Genomic DNA, 17,016 nt, shown 5'->3' with positions numbered 1-17,016 from the left:
ATGGCAGCGCCACCTCGTGTTCGCCGCGGCGGTGATGTCACAACATAACCTAAGAAAACGTGCGGTGAACGCTTTGTTTACGCTTTTTCCAATGCGAAATTCTTCCTAAATGGCTGATAGAAACAAGGTAAAATAGCTATATTCCTCGTAAGGAGATAGAGTAAAACCTAATTCATGTGATAAATGTGGATTTCTTGCAGAATCCCACTTCGTCAGGGGGCGACGGCAAGGAGAAGGAGAAACGCAGGAAGGAGTCTATTTTGGACCTCAGTAAGTACTTGGAGAAGACAATCCGGGTGAAATTTGCCGGCGGACGCGAGGCCGCGGGTGTGCTGAAAGGCTACGATCCACTCCTCAATCTCGTGCTGGACAACACGACAGAATTCCTCAGAGATCCAGATGAGCCCTTCAAGCTGGCTGAAGACACCCGGAATCTGGGCTTGGTGGTGTGCAGAGGAACCTCAGTGGTCCTCATTTGTCCACAGGAGGGCATGGAGTCCATCCAGAATCCGTTTATCACACAAGACGCATAGAATGTCCTGGGATCTCATTTATTAAAATGTCATACATTCTGTAAGTTTGTTCTTTTATACAATAATACTCTCACTTTCCGGGATATTTTGCGGGGCGCGTCTTGAGAAGTGATTTTTCCATCGTCTAACAATAAATACTAGCATGTCTAAATCGACGAGATTTCGCGGCATCTGAGAGTTACTGCTATACTTTCGGGATGAGTAATTTCTCATCAGACGACGGACGCACAGTGATGATTTTGGGCTGCTTGTTCGGATCGTAGCCGTAGAGGAAGATTGAGCAGATGACAAGAGCCGCTCCGCCGGAGAATTGCAGATTGAGTTGGAAATCAAAGAGGTAAATCGATGCGATGCAGGAAATGATGATGGCCAAGGATGTGGCGAATCCTTTGAGGATATTGTCAGCGTACTTCACAACCACGGCCACGATGAGTCCTCCGCCCGCCTGGAGAACCACTAAGTACCAGATGAAGATGTCGTAGCCGAAGTAAAAGCCCTGGCTGAGGATTTGCTTCCCGTCGTTCAGGAAGCACGTGATCAGGCCGAAGGGCAGGCTCAGCAAGCTCAGCTGGACATTTCGCATCCACACTGAGATGTCGGAGCCCTTGAGGATCTTCTCGAAGTAGATGCCAGCAAAGCCGGACAGGACACAAGCGCCCAGGGCGGCGCAGAAGCCAATAAAGCGATTCTGCTCCGGCCCGTCGCTTGCACTCGATCCTCCGCCGTCGCCTTGGGCCAGCTGCACCATCACAACGCCAACAATGAGGAACACCAGCGAGAACCACTGCGTGGGCAGCAGTTTCTTCCGCAGGATCGCCACGGCGAACATGGCAGTCGTGAGGATCTTTAGCTGGTAAGTCACTTGATAAGTGGCCGCGTCCAGGTGCGACGCCGACACGTACAGCAGATTGTTCTGGATGATGTACACGAACGAGGGCACGCATACTTTGAGCGTGTCAATGGGCTGCTTCACGATGGTCCGATGCAGGGCGGCCTGGAACTTTGAGAACTCTTTGCCCTCCTCCAGGAACACCAGCACCAGGCAGGTGAACAGTTTTACGACCTCAGACATCACGACAGCTGCGATAAGACGAAAAGTTTGCTTAATGACAACAACGCTCATTTACCGACGGATGTCCGTCGATTTAGCATATCTTATCTATCACATTGTAACACAATGGAACACAACTGAAGCAAGACGAGCACCAAGATTTATACGGACGATTTCCATCAGAGTTACCAAGGACGTTAAGGACTCACCGGTAGAGCTGAGGAAGAGGTCTCCCGCCCGTGTCCTGGAGTAGCGCATGCTGAGTCCCAGAACGGCATTCTGGAGGGTGAGTGTGATGAGACTCACGTACTTGAGGGTGTTCTCGTTCTCTGAAATCACCCAGAAACCTCGTTACTCCCAGATTCACTGTGTCACAACTGCCTCCACCTACTCATGTGTCGATTATTTGGACGCCAATCACCAACAATAGATTAATCTGCACTTACTCTTTATTATCATATTGCGTCCGTCACATTAGTTGACTCGTTTTCCTTATCGCTATCACAGACCTGAGGCAATGGGAATATTTGTTTACGTGTCGACCCGGTTTTGAGTTGGGCTGCTTGACAAGTAAACATAACCCCACATTAACGGTTTTGTTTTCTAGTCGTTGGGTGTGTTTGACAAACTTACATTTTCTTATGTTTTCCTACAAGAGGCGGCAAAAACTGATCCTGGTAGAGTTTGTAAGGTTTCTGCAAAGATCTCTCTGTCTAAGTAATGTAACAAAGAGAGAAATAACGTTATTTCCGTACAGAAATTTAGAGAATTTATGAAATGTAAGTCAAGTTTGAATAACGCTCTCATCAATGCTTCCTCTTGCTCTGTAGGTAATGTCTATGTGTGAAATAATTCATGGAAGTACAAATTTATAGTAATAAATGCGTTTTATATACTTTTACCATTTATTTTCTCATTTTTCCCGCGATTTTTCCTCATCTCGCGCCCATTTTCTCGTTATTTTGGTCGTTGATGATTTTGTGCCAACTTCACAATCCTCACAGCGCATCTGCGCGCCATCTACATTCGTCAATTTCCGAGAAAAGTCATTGCAATGGTGTCTCCCACAAGCGAAGAGTTTTCTTCGTGTAAATATCACCTCAGAATGTGAAGAAAACCCCCGAAAATAACAATAGTGTCCACCCACACAACTGACGGCAGACGGTGGAGTGCTGAAAAAGTGAAAATTGTTTGTGAATAGTGCGTTAAAGAGGGTAAAAAGTGAGTTGGGAAAATCTACGTCGCCTTGCCTCAATTCCAGGAATTCCGATTTGAACACAGAGAAGAAAAACACTTGTATTGCGCAGACTTTCTTCTTTTTGCGCTCTCTCTCCTCCTTTTTCTCGGTATTTCGTGGATTTCTTGTGAATAATTAAGTCGATGCACTGTGTGAATGGCTGTGGCCCATCACTGGCCCCAATGAGGGCTTCCCGGACGATCTGAGGACCCCCGCAGTGTAGCCAGGAACTGTTTCCGGGAATCCGATGAGTGACTGTGTTGGCGATTCTGAACGATAACCCGCGGAAAAAGGGGTGAAAAGTGAAGAGACTTTGCAGGTATTATCTATTGAAGGCAGAAAAATGGATAAGATTTATTGGAATCTCACGAGAGTCGCCAGGTGAGTTTGAATTGCTGGGCATCCTTTGAGAATTTCAGAGATTTCAACAGGTTCGCCGCCGGTGAACATGATTGTGATGCTGCGCATGAGTCGCGCATCTTTCAATGCTCACAATCCGTCTATTTTGGGATCGACGGCATCCAGGAATGTCCAGGTTCTTCCCAGAATCCAGGCTTTTCACCCTAATCACTTGAAGCGGATTTCTGAGAATTTTGAAGTTGTTTTCAGTGTTTTATCTGTATATCATCACTGATAACAGTTCATTCTTTTAGGACTTGTTGTATTTTTTAATGTTTAATGATTTTGTTGAGTGTTGTTGACGATATAAGAGTCTTTTCTTGGAATCAGAGGAAAAAAAGGACAGATTTAAAATGTGTATTTTATTAGCAGATTACTTTATCACTTTCCTAAAAAAAACGATATGTGAAAATTCAACAGAAATCCCCGATTTCATGGGAAATGTTGGGAAGACATTGATTGATAATGTTTGAAGTTTCGTGGAAATAATTACTGGTTTCGTACGCAAACACTCGTGGCGCACACTTTCTCAAAATGCATAATTTGCAGTCACTAATTTGATAAGATTGTTAAATTGACGTGTGATTGAATATGTTTCGTGTGTATTTTTCCACACATTTCCGTGAAAAATCAACACAAATGCCAAATAAATATACTACTCAATAATTCTGAGAATCTTCTTTAGCTGTGTGAAGACAAAAAGTTAGCTCTTATCAAAGTACGCCACAAACACAAGAATGATTTCCAAGAAAAGTAGCATACTCACTTGTCGATTTCCTCATGGCGATAAACTTGAATATATCTTCTTTTAATCAAAACATTGGTGGAATTTTTTTTAACTCTGAAAACCACAGTCGAAGATTCCAGGGAAAACTCTCTGTGCGACATTAAGTCAAGCTGAGCATCTCTGAGAAGACGTGAAAGTTTCACGTGGTTGTGAAAGATTTCTTGTTTGATTTGCTCCATTCATGAATCGTTCATTGACTCTGGCGTCACTTGTATGAGTATTCTTATCATCTTATCACGTGAGAAGCTCTTTAAATGCCCATTGAAAGCGTGAGTGAGCAGCCGTCTGATATCAGAGAGAGGTATGAATCTGTGAAAATCCTCTTTATTGCTTTGGCATGATTTAATTGAAAACATGGCTCAGTCCAGGGAACTACGATAAAGCGTTCCACTTATTTTGAACGTATGCAATTCAAAAAATCGCCGAAATTCATTCCATGGTATTTATCTATAAAATGATAATCGAACTTTTGAATATCAGTTTTGATGTTCATCAAATTTTGTCTGAACATCGGGATTATAAGATTCACTCCATCAATCAGCTATTACTGTTTTTCAAAGAATTACTGTATGTTCAATAAACTTTCGCAACTTTGCGGTTGTCAATTCACGAGAAAAGCCTACTGGTATTTGGTAAATATGCAAACGGTTGAAAAATAAATTTGCATGATGCTGAATTTATTCAATGAGACAGTGATAAGGTAAATAGAGAGTTTGCAATTGGCCAAGAGAATTTCGTAACTTGTTTTTTGTTATCCTGAAGCATCTCACATTTATTAGACAAAAACTCATATATTTTCGCGTGATAAGCATTTCCCAGAAAGCCTAAATATGTCACATTGCTAATTTTTTCACGAGAAAATGGTGCAGATGATAGAAAATAAACTTAGCATGTTTACAATGTCGATTTCCTGTGACGTTAAATTGTATTTTCCAAAATTGTGCGCTTTTGCCTGCTCTGATTCGCTGATTGTTAATCGTGAGAACATTCACAATGGTGACGGCTTTGAAAATGAGATTCTGCCATTCGCCAATGGACTTCATATAAAGAACGCCTCTCGCTGATAAACTTCCTTGCCAACTGGAATTGCCATAAGCACTCAGTCACACTTTGGTTGAGAGCTCTGCTACATATTTCACTCGCGACGAAAGTGTAGTGAATTAAAGTGTATTCAAGGACTTAAAGGAGTTCTTCTGAGGATCATAAACTATTGAGGTTTGAAGAAGTGCTGCTTAATAGGGAAATAACAGGTTAGATTTAATTTGCCATTTAATAAATGTACAAAATTCCATTTGGGAATATCTATACAAAGCAAAAGTGTTACAAAGCCAATTACAAAAGTATTTTAAAGACAATTTTGGGCAGAAAAATTGAGTGTAAATTTCACATTTTATTGGAAATTATTGGAACATTGTGTTTAATTACATTCCAATTTAACAGATTAACCAGAAAATATGTAGTTAATGAAGCGATCGTTTCTCTGTTGCTCAATGTCTTTTCTTGAGAAGAGAAAAAAAGTGATTGTTGGGCTAAAGTACAAAATCACAAATGAGGTGGACTTTCTTGTAATATATAAATTTCTACGGAAAGCAAAAATTGGTAGCTTCAGTTTCAAGTGAATTTTGTTGTTATAAAATCGATAAATTCTCATAAATAGTCTATTAGTCACAAGAACTTTTTCACTCGTTATGTACTTAAAGTAATAAAGTGCATTTTGCATAAATGCAGTTTTTTTTTCTTTCTCCCTCGTGTCGACTTTCAAGCACACATGAAAATATTCACACATAAATTTTCTAACATGAAAGTTTACTCTATGTTTTCCTTTTGCGTGTGAAAACGTGACTTTAATTCGCACTCTTGGGCGGATTTAGTGTTGAGAATGGTGTGAGAAAATGGGGGGTTTTTCGTGAATGGGGGAAGAATTAATAGCTATTCGAATGCACATATTAATTGTTTTCCAATTTTCCTCTTTTTATCGCGGTCTGTTTTGGTTGATTCGAAAGAAAATATTTGCAAAATATCGAACGGACGTAATAATATGTGGACTTGAATGATGATGAAGCTAACTTTTCGCTGAGACTTTCAAGTGCTAATTGAGAGGAGATTAGCAGGGATTTTAAGAAGAAATTGAAAGTATAAATACTTTAGGTATTTCCTGAGAATTCTCTCTTATGTTGTGTTTTCCCCATAAATTTTTGTTTTCCCTCAAGCGTCTGAAGCGTTAAATGATGAATTTATGATTGTACAATTGAAAATATCTGCAAATCATCGTTATTGTAATATTTCAGTGACTTATTAATTTACAATATTAATGATTATTTCGCCGAATTCCTTATTGATTGTCTCTTTTTTGGATTTCTTTTTGCAGACTACAAATGTGGCTGATCGTCTTCTGTCTTCTGCACGTGACTCTTACTGCGAGTGCAGATTTAGGAGGTAAGTTATGAATCTATCACAGATTTCTAAGAAATGTTGCTCATTTACCTTAATTCTGACAAGAACATATTCCCAAATTATCTGCCGAAAAAAATGTTTTCGTGATTATATTTAGACTTCTCAAATTGCTAGATTTCTAGGTATGCTAATTGCTTTATCAATGTAAAAATATGGAAACATTTTGTGACTGAGAGTTTTTAATTTCGACCTTTTTGACCAAAGAGGTGAAATTGATGAATAATTTATCGAGTGCGTGTTCAAGAATCAATCTGAAATGTCATTATTATCACTTTTTGATAATAAATAATATTGTGATACTTTACTAATATAAATTTTTTGCAGATATTTATCCACGGGAGGTGAATTTACGCGTTGGCGAGCCACTAAACCTGACTTGTAACATAAATTGGGCGATGGCGAGGGATTTGAATCCATCCTTCAATGAGAGTGACTTGGACTTGTTGTTCTTCAGAATGGATGGCAAAATCGTGGATCAGTCATCAATTAGGGTGCGCAATAGCTCAGCTATTGATCTATACATTCCGGAGATGAATACACCGGGTGGGTATAGATTTGTCTGCGGTCTGGACAAGATAAAGAAGATTGAAAGGACAAAGATCGCGATTGAGAAGAGGAAATCTATGTGTCCACCCGATGAAATATGCTATATTGGCGTGAATCTTGTGCGTGTGAATGTTGGCTATGCACCAAAGCCAGTGAAGAATTTCCGATGCATTTCATACAATTGGCTCAAGATGAATTGTACTTTCGATAAGGAAGTAAATTCGATCTATACTTACTACAATCTCACGTATAGACCGAAGGTGATCGTGAGCAGAATTTATTCAAAAGAGTTATTAAATACAAATAATAACAGCACATCGTACACTTTCGAAGTGGATGACTACTATAATTCACACGATTTATACTCTTTCACGTTGGACATATCAAATATATTGGGTAGTGTTCAACAGACATTTGAGGTGGACACATTTAAGTGCGTAAAACCCGATCCGCCACTGAATATGAATGTTACAAGACGAAATCCAACTAATGTGACACTGACATGGTATTTGCATTACAATTTGAATCCGTTTGAACCGGGATTCATTCACGAGGGCATCATTATTAGGAGTCCCAATGAGATGGGTATCACGGAGAAGTACAAGCTTAACATGAAAGAGCTGAGGGAGGAAAAATTTGGCATGTATTCGCTGACTATTAATAATTTGTATGCGCACATGTGGTATGAAGTCCAAATAAGATTGCACGTGCCAAACGCTACTCGTGAAGAAGTGTGGTCAAACTATACGAAGTTTCAGTTCCAAACTCTGGCCAAGATTCCAGATCGGCCACCGGAAGTGAACATTGGCAGTTTCTGTGTAAATGATCACAATGATATTTGGCTGTATTGGAAGCAACTGCCGCTGGAGGAGCAGAATGGAAACAATTCGCACTATGTAATCAGCAATATTAAGAGTACTGATGGAACTGAATTACCCATTCCTGCTCACAATTTGACGACCATTATGGCCAAATTAATAAGTATGCCAGACAAAGACTACATCTTCACCATTCGCAGCGCCAATTCTGAAGGGGAATCGATTAATTCGAGCACAATTTACGTGCCGAAGCAGTCAAAACGCTTTCCAAAACCGGAAAAACTGAAGAAGTACAGCATTGATTACAAGTACAAGTTGACTTGGTCGCCGCCGAATTCGCGTCGGGATGAATTGGTCAGCTATACAGTGTTCTGGTGCGAGTCCAAAACGAACTATCCCAGTGAATGCAATGTGAGTGTCCTTGCGTTAGACATTTTAATGAGGCAAATGCAGTATAATCTTGATATTTTTTCAGGGACCAGTGTCTTTTGAAACAGTCGATACGTCTGTTCGTGAGTTCGAACTCGCCAATACGAAGGCTATCAATTTGGCGTTGTCGGCAAACTCTCTCTATTCTAGCTCCGGAATGATTTGGGCGATGTGCACTGCGTCCAAAAGTGACGGTTAGTAAAAATTAAACTCACTTGGTTGATAGTAAAATGCACAATTTGACGCAACTTCTTAGCTGCTATGTAAAATCTACACAGACTTGCTTGTTGTTTTTCCATTGTAGAATAATTTTTGCCAATACGTTTATTAGTGGTTTTGTGCGGTGTGGTAATTTTTATGGTTTTCTCTTATTAATGTACAAATAGTGTAAGTGATTCACTTCATTTCTTGCGTAAGTAACGAAAAAATGAGATTTTCTTGCATACCAATATCGAGATGCAAGGCTTAACGTAACGTGGTAAGAAAGGAGACGCTCTTTCGTGATGCTTTTCGTGATCGTGAATTGAGTGCTTAAAGTAAAAAATTTTCCCGTCTCTTATGTCTGAGATTGTCTTATAATCATTGTGAAGACGTTTAACATTTCCTGGAAAGGAAAATCAAAGGGAAATATTGATATACTGTCTCACTATGCGACAGAGTTAATTATTCACTATTTCATCAGCTTATTTTATCGTGGACTGATTAATGACTAAAAATTGGCGTCTACTAAATATGTACTTTGACACCATATTCGCACTAAAATGATGGGCTTAGAATACATAAATTTATTATTTATGACGTCTTTCTGAGGGCTTGTTTTTAGAGTAAATTAATACACACATATGAGTACACTATGTTGCCTGCCATCTTATTATCAGAAGTAGAATATAAAGTCTATAATTAATTGTAGAGTTTATTAAAATGCAAATTGACCGTGACATTGCTAATTACAGTTTGAGCGTATGAATGTCCTTTTCTTTATTGAAATACAAATTCTTCCTTGTCTGTTCTTTCAATACACAAATGTCTATAAAATTTATTTTTAATTGGAATTGTTTAACATTTTGTTATGAATCTGGGTTTATGGTATGAATAATTCCTCTTATTTCCTTTCTATTTACTCAATTACACTCTTCTTTCTGTAGAACACGCTTGTTAGCACAGTTTTTAGTTGCTTCATATTATATCTGATTTATTGAAAGACTTGAAGAAATTTGTGATTCATTGTGAATAATTTCTGTCTTTGCTGAAGAAATCGGGAAAATCAACTCGGTTTATGTATCAAAAATGGATGCTACTTATATGGAGATTCAGTGGAATGTGGACTGCATAGATACGCCAATTGTGGCCGGATATACTTTGACCTATTGTCCAATTACGGCGCCGAAGAATCTCTCATGCAAACCAGGAACGGAAATTACGACCAATTTCACTGGAACAACGCAGTATAACATCACAGGGTTGACGCCCTACACGACATACAAGACAACAATTGCCATGTACTCGAAAACAAGAATGGGCAGAGCGAGTGAGCCTCTGGTTAATACGACTCTGGAAGCAGGTGAGTTTGCCTTTGTGTGGCCAGATTTCGTTCTATGAGCTGATGATTTTTTCCCTCTTCTTAGCTCCGACGCCGCCGAGAAATCTTAATATTCGTGATCAAACAAACACTTCGCTGGTTATTAGCTGGGATGCTCCAGAAAGGGCGAATGGTTTCCTCAAGAAGTACATTGTTTGGTGCAACAGCACAGAATATTCAGTATTTCTAGGTATTCAGGAGAACAAAACAATTGTCTACACCATTGAAAATCTGCGTTCGTACAGCGTATATGAGATTGGCGTTGTGGCGTGCACAATAGGATGCTCGAATATGAGTGAAAGTGTCACTGTGCAAACGAAAATGGGAGGTGAGTAGATTTATTCTATGTGTAGATAAAAAATTATTTGATTGTTTCTATTTCACCCATTTACTTATTTTTTGGTCAGTAAAATTGGTGGATTATAAGAAAAAATCCTGAGTGGAATCAGTGATGAACGAATTTAATTAAATAATGACCAAAAAAAAAATTCGATTTAGCGAGAATAAGATTATATCTCTAATCTTTTCGTTCTTTTTTCAGTGCCTGGCCGAATAAAGTTATCGCCGAATGCAATGAATCCAAGGTATGATGACTACGTTGTGCTGTCGTGGGAAAGGCCTGAATATGCGGGCGGGAATCTTGATTACTACGAAATCTTCACGACGATATCCTTGACTGGCAATAAGACGGAGGAATATCTAACGAAACTGAATGCCACCAACTGTTGGATGCATCGTCCGTGCCAGAAGTCCTGGAAAGGCATTGAGTTGAGTATTCGCGCTGTGAATGTTGTGAGAAGTGCTCATTTGATTGCCGGTGTGGGAAATATCACAAATGCTTCGATGATTATCGATTTTGGACTGCAAAATACTGACTATTCGGCGATTCCACAAGAAATCCATGATCTTCCGGCATGCTGGGGCACAAGGGATGAGCGCTTGGAGAATTGGTTGCTGGAGGATAAACATCCGACGTATTTGAAAAGTAAGGACACAGGAATCTTCACGCACTCATGCAGTCTTGGTCAGAGCAGTCCACTGCTCTACATCTTCATCATCTTCGTGGGTGTGGTGGGAACGGCTGCGCTCGTGGTGTTTGGCTATAGGAAGTGCAAAACGATGAGTGACATTAAGGTCGTGCTTCCGGACGCACTGAATGACATCAATAAGGATACAAAGTGCCCCAAGATGGGCGAAATGATTGATGGCGGCGTGCTGAGGACTGTGCCGATACATCACAGGGAGCCGAGAGTGCAGCAGGATGAGCAGGAAAGGAGTTTGCTGCGCAATCACATGGAGTCGAGCAGCAGCAGCACCACGAGCAGCACCGCCAATGTGGACAATCAGAGTCAGTGTGAGTCTCACGATGGGCCGCCCGAGGAGCTCGACTCAATGGAGGAGCATCACGATGAGGAGGACGACAAATCGTCAATTGAATCTCAACAGGAGCCGCCCGACAGTGTATCCTTTGACGTGCTGAAGCCGGAAGAGGTGGATGAGGTGAAGATCCACCCAGTGGATCCGCAGACGCACAAAGTCGCCCTCTGTGCGGGTGTTAATCAATACGTCCACTTTGCGAGGGTGAGTTGGTTGAAGCGCTCTTTTCACCACTTATTATTAACCTAAGATTTGTTTGCAAGTCCTCTTGCAGTACTTTTCCTCTTATGCGATAACAGTTTTGATTGAAATATTTTTATTTGGTGAAACTCATGTGCACTTGTTCTTTACTAATTGCTTTCCTGGTTTCTTTTAGCCTTCGCAAGGATACACGCAACTGGCGTCCTTGAAGGCGCCCATTAAGACACCAATGATGGTGACTGAGACTGATGAAACTGGAATTTCAGGTAAAATTGCATTTATTTCCATAAAAATTAATATTAATGCGCATTTCTCTATTTTCTTTTCAGGATATGTGACACGAAAGCAGCTTGCCGACTTCGGCCAACGAATGTAAAGTGAAAGATTTTTTGAGATATAAGAGATTCTGAGACGAAATCCATGCTAAATGACTCGCTTTTGAGCCATTTTCGTTATGGTTTTCACTCATAGCTTGATATATTTTAGAGTAATATTTTTTATTTATATTTTTGAATTAGGGATTATACACTAGAAGAAATGTTCACAATTTTGAAAAAAAAGGGGAGAGAAAGTGAGAAAAGGAGTCAGAGAAATTTTTGTGGGCTATTTGAATCTCGGTAGATTAATTGTATTTGTATAGCTAACTGAAGAATAAGATAATTGTGAAGAGATATACTATCTAAATGTAATTAATTTTGCCTTATATCATAGTGTAATTTGTAGCACTAAAATCACATAGATTAGTCTGCATATTTCGGCAGAATCACAATTGTAGGCGTTAATAGTAGCGTAATTGAAGAGATTTTATTATATTTTTTTGATAAAAAAAAGGATTTATTCTTAAAGTGCAACGAAAGGATTTATTTTCCTTTAGTTATTTTTTCGAATCAACGAATTGTTATATTAATATTGAAATCATTGAAATTGAATGTTAAATGTTCGGCTGAAATGAAAAGTGAAGACAAGAGGAATTAAATGTTATATTTACATGTTTTAAATGAGATTTGACGGTGGAAAAATTGTGAATTTTGGAAAATTATTACAGAGATTTATTGAATAGTAATGAGAGGATACTTTGCATGCTCGATGTCGTATTTAACGCAACTCCGCATAAATCAACAAGCTTCACATTAGGGCTATTTTTTCACTACTCTCGGGATATTTTCTGTGCCATTTCTCATTTCCTAATTTTTCTTCATGACACGCATTGAAATGCATTCTCAGAAATTGCACGTATTAATGGCTTTTGAGCGGAAAAATGGAGCGTCCATGACGATTCCTCGATTTCTTGTGTACTTTGAAACTAATACTAAAGATTCGTGTAATATTTTAGAATATATATCTCTTTATTTCTTTTATAAATGGTTTCATCTCTCCGTCAATTAAAGAATATACTGAAAAAATCTAAATCAAAGAGTTTTACTTTTATCTTCGTCGAAAAACCCTTCAATTCAGGTAGTGAAAAGCTCTCAGGTGTTCATCAGGATGATTTTTTTTAGGTCCCAAACGATCAATATTTGTTTGATTGCAGAATCCCAATTAGCATAATTTTAATGTCAGAAATTCTGAAGCAATTATTTTAGAATGAGGTTTAAAACAATGAAATGAGTATCACTTCATCACTATGGCTTTATAATATTCTGTGTCTTTTATCACGTCAATAAATCTTCTGGTAAATAAATGATAATCCCAACAACTTATCAGTACTCATTTGCAGATGAATTTCTGCAGGAAATTCTATCGTTGTGCACTTCCGCGTGTATGCGCGTCCAAAAAAATTCGATTGACTTTCGCGCGGCAAAAAATGTCGCCTTTTCCCGAAAATACGCGATGCTGATAGTGGCTTCTGGCTTCTTGTTGGGCACAGCACAGACTTCTCAGTTTGATTTCGCGTGTCCAACGACTCGCAATTCAAGATGTTCGCTCCGAGTTGATAAGATTAGTCAAGCCAGGGAGGTTTTTGGCCTACTTCAGTGTGTTTTAGGCTTCGAAACCCTTTCAATATAAGTTCGGTGATGGTTTTCTTGTGAAATCGATGCAAACATGCGAATTCTGTTATCAGAGTTCCAGGAAAGTTGGCGATGTGTGTTATTAATAAATCGATCTGATAACGCAATTCAGAGGAAATGCCATTCTTGTGGTGTTAAGTGATTAAAATAGCAAATTTCGGGAAAATACTTTGGCACAAAGTGATAGTGATAATATGATCAACTTGGTCCTGATCATTCTCTTAATGCTCTTTTACACTCCATCAGCAATCAAGAATTTCTCGTGCTACTTCAGTGAGAACATGAATGGTTCCTGCTCATTTGCTTGGGACACAAAAACTGATTTCTCCGAGTGCCAATTTGTGATTGATTTCGGTGGAATTAGGGAGGATGAGTCATCGCTGCGTATTGACTGCAGTGAAATCACGAAACTCTGCATAATTGTTATTGACTTGAATAGTGAGAACTTCAAAGATTACATGGACTATTTGAATTTGTATTTTAAGATCTGCCCTAATAAAGAACAATTCAGTAATTTGCGCCATTTTCCAATCAACTACACAGAAGTCGGTAAGTTAGCGATATCACATTTCCTTTGAGACTTTCGTGAACCATATCGTCAACAAAAGCATAATATATGATATGAATTGTATTAAATCTCGGAATTCTGGTGTAAGATAATTTGAATTCCAGAGAAAAGACATTATTCACTTTTATCTCTTTCAGCAAAAGCTGTAACGCCCTTGTTCGCAGTTGAAAGCTTCACAGACACCAAAGTAGTTTTACAGAGAAGCAATGAAGACAATTTTGTTCTTGTTGGTAAGAAGATTCGAAAGATTCCTTTCAGACAAGATGATAAGTGCAATTCACACCCTCAGATTATGTCGTCAGAGCGAACGTATCATCGAGAATACCATTGGATCCATTCAGGAATAAGATCTACTCTTTGAGATACAAAAACTACACGATAGGTCATGAAGTAAAAGATAGAATTGAGATTGAAAACTTGCCGTACAGTAATCACGAGTACAACGTGGTGTTTCGTCAGAAATTCGCCGATGCGCCGGATGAGGAGAAGTTTTGGTCTGATCCCAGCTCTTGTGACCTCAGAACAGATTCCTCCATTCCGAGAGCCGTTCCGATGGCGCATCCTGGAGCCTTTTGTAACGAGACAAACTTGATGATTTTCTGGATGGCAGTCGATCCCAAATTCGAAGGAGGACCCAATTTTACTTACACAGTCACGCTTTGCGATGATAAACAGGTGAAGATAAGGCACAATCTTATCGTGATTGTAAATTCGTCAGAATTGTTCTGATAAACAACCTTTATTTTCATTTTTCTCTACTAGCATCCTAAAGATAGTCTCCATAGAAACGTGTCTTGGATCAACATTGTTGATGGATTTTCGCATTCGGTTTCCAGCTTAAGGGTTCCTCAAACAGACTTTGACCTTTGCTTGGGAAGTGAAAATTCTGTTGGGAAATCTTCCACCTTCACCAAGATGACAATCAGAAACACAACTAAAGAACCTTGTCGCTTTATCAAGTGGAGATACTCAGACTCCATTTATGAGATATTCTGGAGTTTCTCCCCAAAAGAGAATATCACAGGATTTACTTTGTTTTACTGTGAAAAAGGAATCAATTGGAAGGACGAGAAGTGCAAAAGTCCCATTGTAAATTCAATTGAATTGAATAAGATGACTTATCACTACACATTTCCTAGCGAAGAAGACCTAAATTTCGCTATTTCTCCCATGTACGAAAATTACAGTCCAGGAATGACTTGGGCAACAAAGAATGAAGAGGGGAAGGACAGCAATGAACTTCCAGACATCGTTCTCTTATCCACAGAACCCACAAGCACGACCACATTGACAATCTTCTGGGCTATGCTGAAGAAGAACTCAGGGAATTTCGCTACAAACATTACTCTTAAATGGTTGAGCGGGTTGAGCATTGATAAAAACTCAACATTCAGAATCTCAATGGAAAACAGTGAATTGATCGAGAAGAATATCTTCAGTACGAAAATTGAGCTTGAGGATGCAATTGTATGATTATCTCTTATTTAAACAGTTTATGCATTTAATGCTAATTGTTCTTACAGTGTCCAGATATTTCGAAACCAACGATTCATATTGCATATGAGGATGACTTCCTGGAGGGTGCTTGCTGCTCGGAAACTCCTAGAATTGATATTTCGCAGAAAAACATTAATATGACTTCAGCTGCTGTAAAATTCTATAATAGTTCCGAATCTTCTTATCAATGGAAGATTAAACTGAATGGAACATTTATTGAGAAAGATGCTTGGAAAGATAAAAATTCTCTTGTTCTAAGCAATCTTCAGGAATACACTAAATATGAGCTCGAAGTTGAGTTTTACATTTTGAGGAATGAAAGGAAGATCTGCCAAATAAACAAAACTGAGACTTTCAGGACGAAGTCAGACCTTCCAAGTGTTGTAACAGTCAAAGAGAGATATGAAACTGAAGATTTGTTCAACATAGGACTAGACATTACATGCGAGGCGAATCGTATAATTCATGATCACACAATTTATGAGATGGAAGTGAAGAGAAAAATCAACAACGCCGCAGAAAATTCAACTTCTAAAAAATCCGAGAATTGCTCCTTTAAGATAACTTATGAGTGCGATCTTGACGTTATTGAGTGAGTTTCACTTTACACCCACTAGAAATGCTCACTAACTATTCTCAAATTTTATTTTCAGATACGAATATCGCATCCGCGCATTGAACATTCGGGATGATTCGAGTGAAGCAGGACTTTGGAGTGAGAGATCAAGCGTCAGAATCACAGAAAAGTGTCAAAATAGGAAAAATCGCTTTTATATCATCATTGTCATACTCTCTTCCTGTCTTATTATTGCTTCAGCTATTTACATGATATACACTAAATACTTCCTGCGCTATAAAGAAGCAGAGAAATTGACGGTGGATTTTCCTCGGGTACTGAAAGAGCCTCCTTCGCCCGATATAGAAGAAACAGACTTGAAGACTAAGCCAGTAGATGAAATTGCCGAAAGTATTCCCTTGGTGGAATTCCCAAAGAAACCTAAACAGAAGAGCCTCTCGGAAATTCGGGAATCCATTTTGATCATGGAGAACAAATTCAAAAAGCAGTTTTCCGTCTCAGATGATGACAATAGCGATGATGATGATGAGTATATCTCTGACCACATCCACGAAGAAGTGGTCAATGCCCAGATTCACAGGGAAAATCACTCAGACACCTCACTGAAGAGCATTCCGGAAATAATAATAAGCGATGCTTCGAGTCAGGAAAATATTCATGCCACCAACATCAGTTCGATGTACTGCAAACTGACGGATCTCCAGAAGATTTCCCCAGATATTCCACCGTCAATCCTTAGAGGCTACATTGCTCGACAAGGATTTCAGAATTCTCCTGAATTCCAGCGCTTTCTCAGAAGATCTCCTCAGTATAAGTAAAATGATTGTCTTAATAAAGTATAGAGAATTGCTTCCTAATTTCTCCTATAAACATTTACATTGGGTGACCAAACTGACCAAACCTTTGTCACAAAATAGTGGCAAAAACAAATATTTGATATTCCCGCCAGAAACT

General features: G+C 39.1%; 4 protein-coding genes across 5 annotated transcripts; 3 read left to right on the top strand and 1 right to left on the bottom strand.

The window, feature by feature from the left end:
• Window positions 1-11: 11 nt before the first annotated feature.
• LOC132260722 (U6 snRNA-associated Sm-like protein LSm7) lies at window positions 12-541 on the top strand. The gene is made up of 2 exons (XM_059759029.1): window positions 12-127; window positions 201-541. Exons 1-2 carry the CDS (start codon window positions 110-112, stop codon window positions 531-533), a joined length of 351 nt encoding a protein of 116 aa, XP_059615012.1. The 5' UTR covers window positions 12-109; the 3' UTR covers window positions 534-541.
• A 167-nt stretch (window positions 542-708) lies between these two features.
• Window positions 709-2,423, bottom strand: LOC132260720 (UDP-galactose translocator). 2 transcript variants are annotated; one of them, XM_059759026.1, is made up of 4 exons: window positions 2,218-2,423; window positions 2,031-2,143; window positions 1,794-1,913; window positions 709-1,613 (listed from the first exon to the last, which is right to left on the bottom strand). In XM_059759026.1, the coding sequence occupies exons 2-4, from the start codon at window positions 2,041-2,043 to the stop codon at window positions 718-720; spliced, it is 1,029 nt and encodes a 342-aa protein (XP_059615009.1). In that variant the 5' UTR covers window positions 2,044-2,143; window positions 2,218-2,423; the 3' UTR covers window positions 709-717. The 2 variants fall into 2 exon arrangements, with proteins under 2 accessions (XP_059615009.1, XP_059615010.1); XM_059759027.1 differs by lacking the exon at window positions 2,218-2,423 and having other exon boundaries at window positions 1,976-2,170.
• A 64-nt stretch (window positions 2,424-2,487) lies between these two features.
• On the top strand, window positions 2,488-11,974 carry LOC132260723 (cytokine receptor). Its single transcript, XM_059759031.1, has 9 exons — window positions 2,488-3,202; window positions 6,376-6,443; window positions 6,786-8,236; window positions 8,301-8,448; window positions 9,507-9,815; window positions 9,880-10,161; window positions 10,375-11,414; window positions 11,587-11,677; window positions 11,741-11,974. Exons 1-9 carry the CDS (start codon window positions 3,165-3,167, stop codon window positions 11,785-11,787), a joined length of 3,474 nt encoding a protein of 1,157 aa, XP_059615014.1. The 5' UTR covers window positions 2,488-3,164; the 3' UTR covers window positions 11,788-11,974.
• Window positions 11,975-13,335: 1,361 nt separating this feature from the next.
• Window positions 13,336-17,010, top strand: LOC132260290 (uncharacterized). The gene is made up of 6 exons (XM_059758312.1): window positions 13,336-13,969; window positions 14,126-14,218; window positions 14,278-14,663; window positions 14,751-15,455; window positions 15,512-16,077; window positions 16,139-17,010. Exons 1-6 carry the CDS (start codon window positions 13,615-13,617, stop codon window positions 16,878-16,880), a joined length of 2,847 nt encoding a protein of 948 aa, XP_059614295.1. The 5' UTR covers window positions 13,336-13,614; the 3' UTR covers window positions 16,881-17,010.
• The last annotated feature ends 6 nt before the right edge of the window (window positions 17,011-17,016 follow it).

The sequence above is a fragment of the Phlebotomus argentipes genome, unplaced genomic scaffold, assembly GCF_947086385.1.
Source record: "Phlebotomus argentipes unplaced genomic scaffold, Phlebotomus argentipes genome assembly scaffold_18, whole genome shotgun sequence".
NCBI lineage: Eukaryota > Metazoa > Arthropoda > Insecta > Diptera > Psychodidae > Phlebotomus > Phlebotomus argentipes.
The sequence above is the reverse complement of the archived record's forward strand: the minus strand, read 5'-3'. Positions and strand labels throughout refer to the sequence as shown.

Coding starts and splice junctions, on each gene's coding strand:
- LOC132260723 (XM_059759031.1), top strand. CDS start 3,165: ATGGATAAGATTTATTGGAATCTCACGAGAGTCGCCAG. Junction 8,449..9,506: donor CACTGCGTCCAAAAGTGACG/GTTAGTAAAAAT, acceptor TCTTTGCTGAAG/AAATCGGGAAAATCAACTCG. Junction 9,816..9,879: donor TAATACGACTCTGGAAGCAG/GTGAGTTTGCCT, acceptor CCCTCTTCTTAG/CTCCGACGCCGCCGAGAAAT.
- LOC132260720 (XM_059759026.1), bottom strand. Junction 1,614..1,793: donor CCTCTTCCTCAGCTCTACCG/GTGAGTCCTTAA, acceptor GTCTTATCGCAG/CTGTCGTGATGTCTGAGGTC.
- LOC132260290 (XM_059758312.1), top strand. CDS start 13,615: ATGATCAACTTGGTCCTGATCATTCTCTTAATGCTCTTTTACACTCCA. Junction 13,970..14,125: donor AATCAACTACACAGAAGTCG/GTAAGTTAGCGA, acceptor TATCTCTTTCAG/CAAAAGCTGTAACGCCCTTG. Junction 14,219..14,277: donor AGACAATTTTGTTCTTGTTG/GTAAGAAGATTC, acceptor TCACACCCTCAG/ATTATGTCGTCAGAGCGAAC.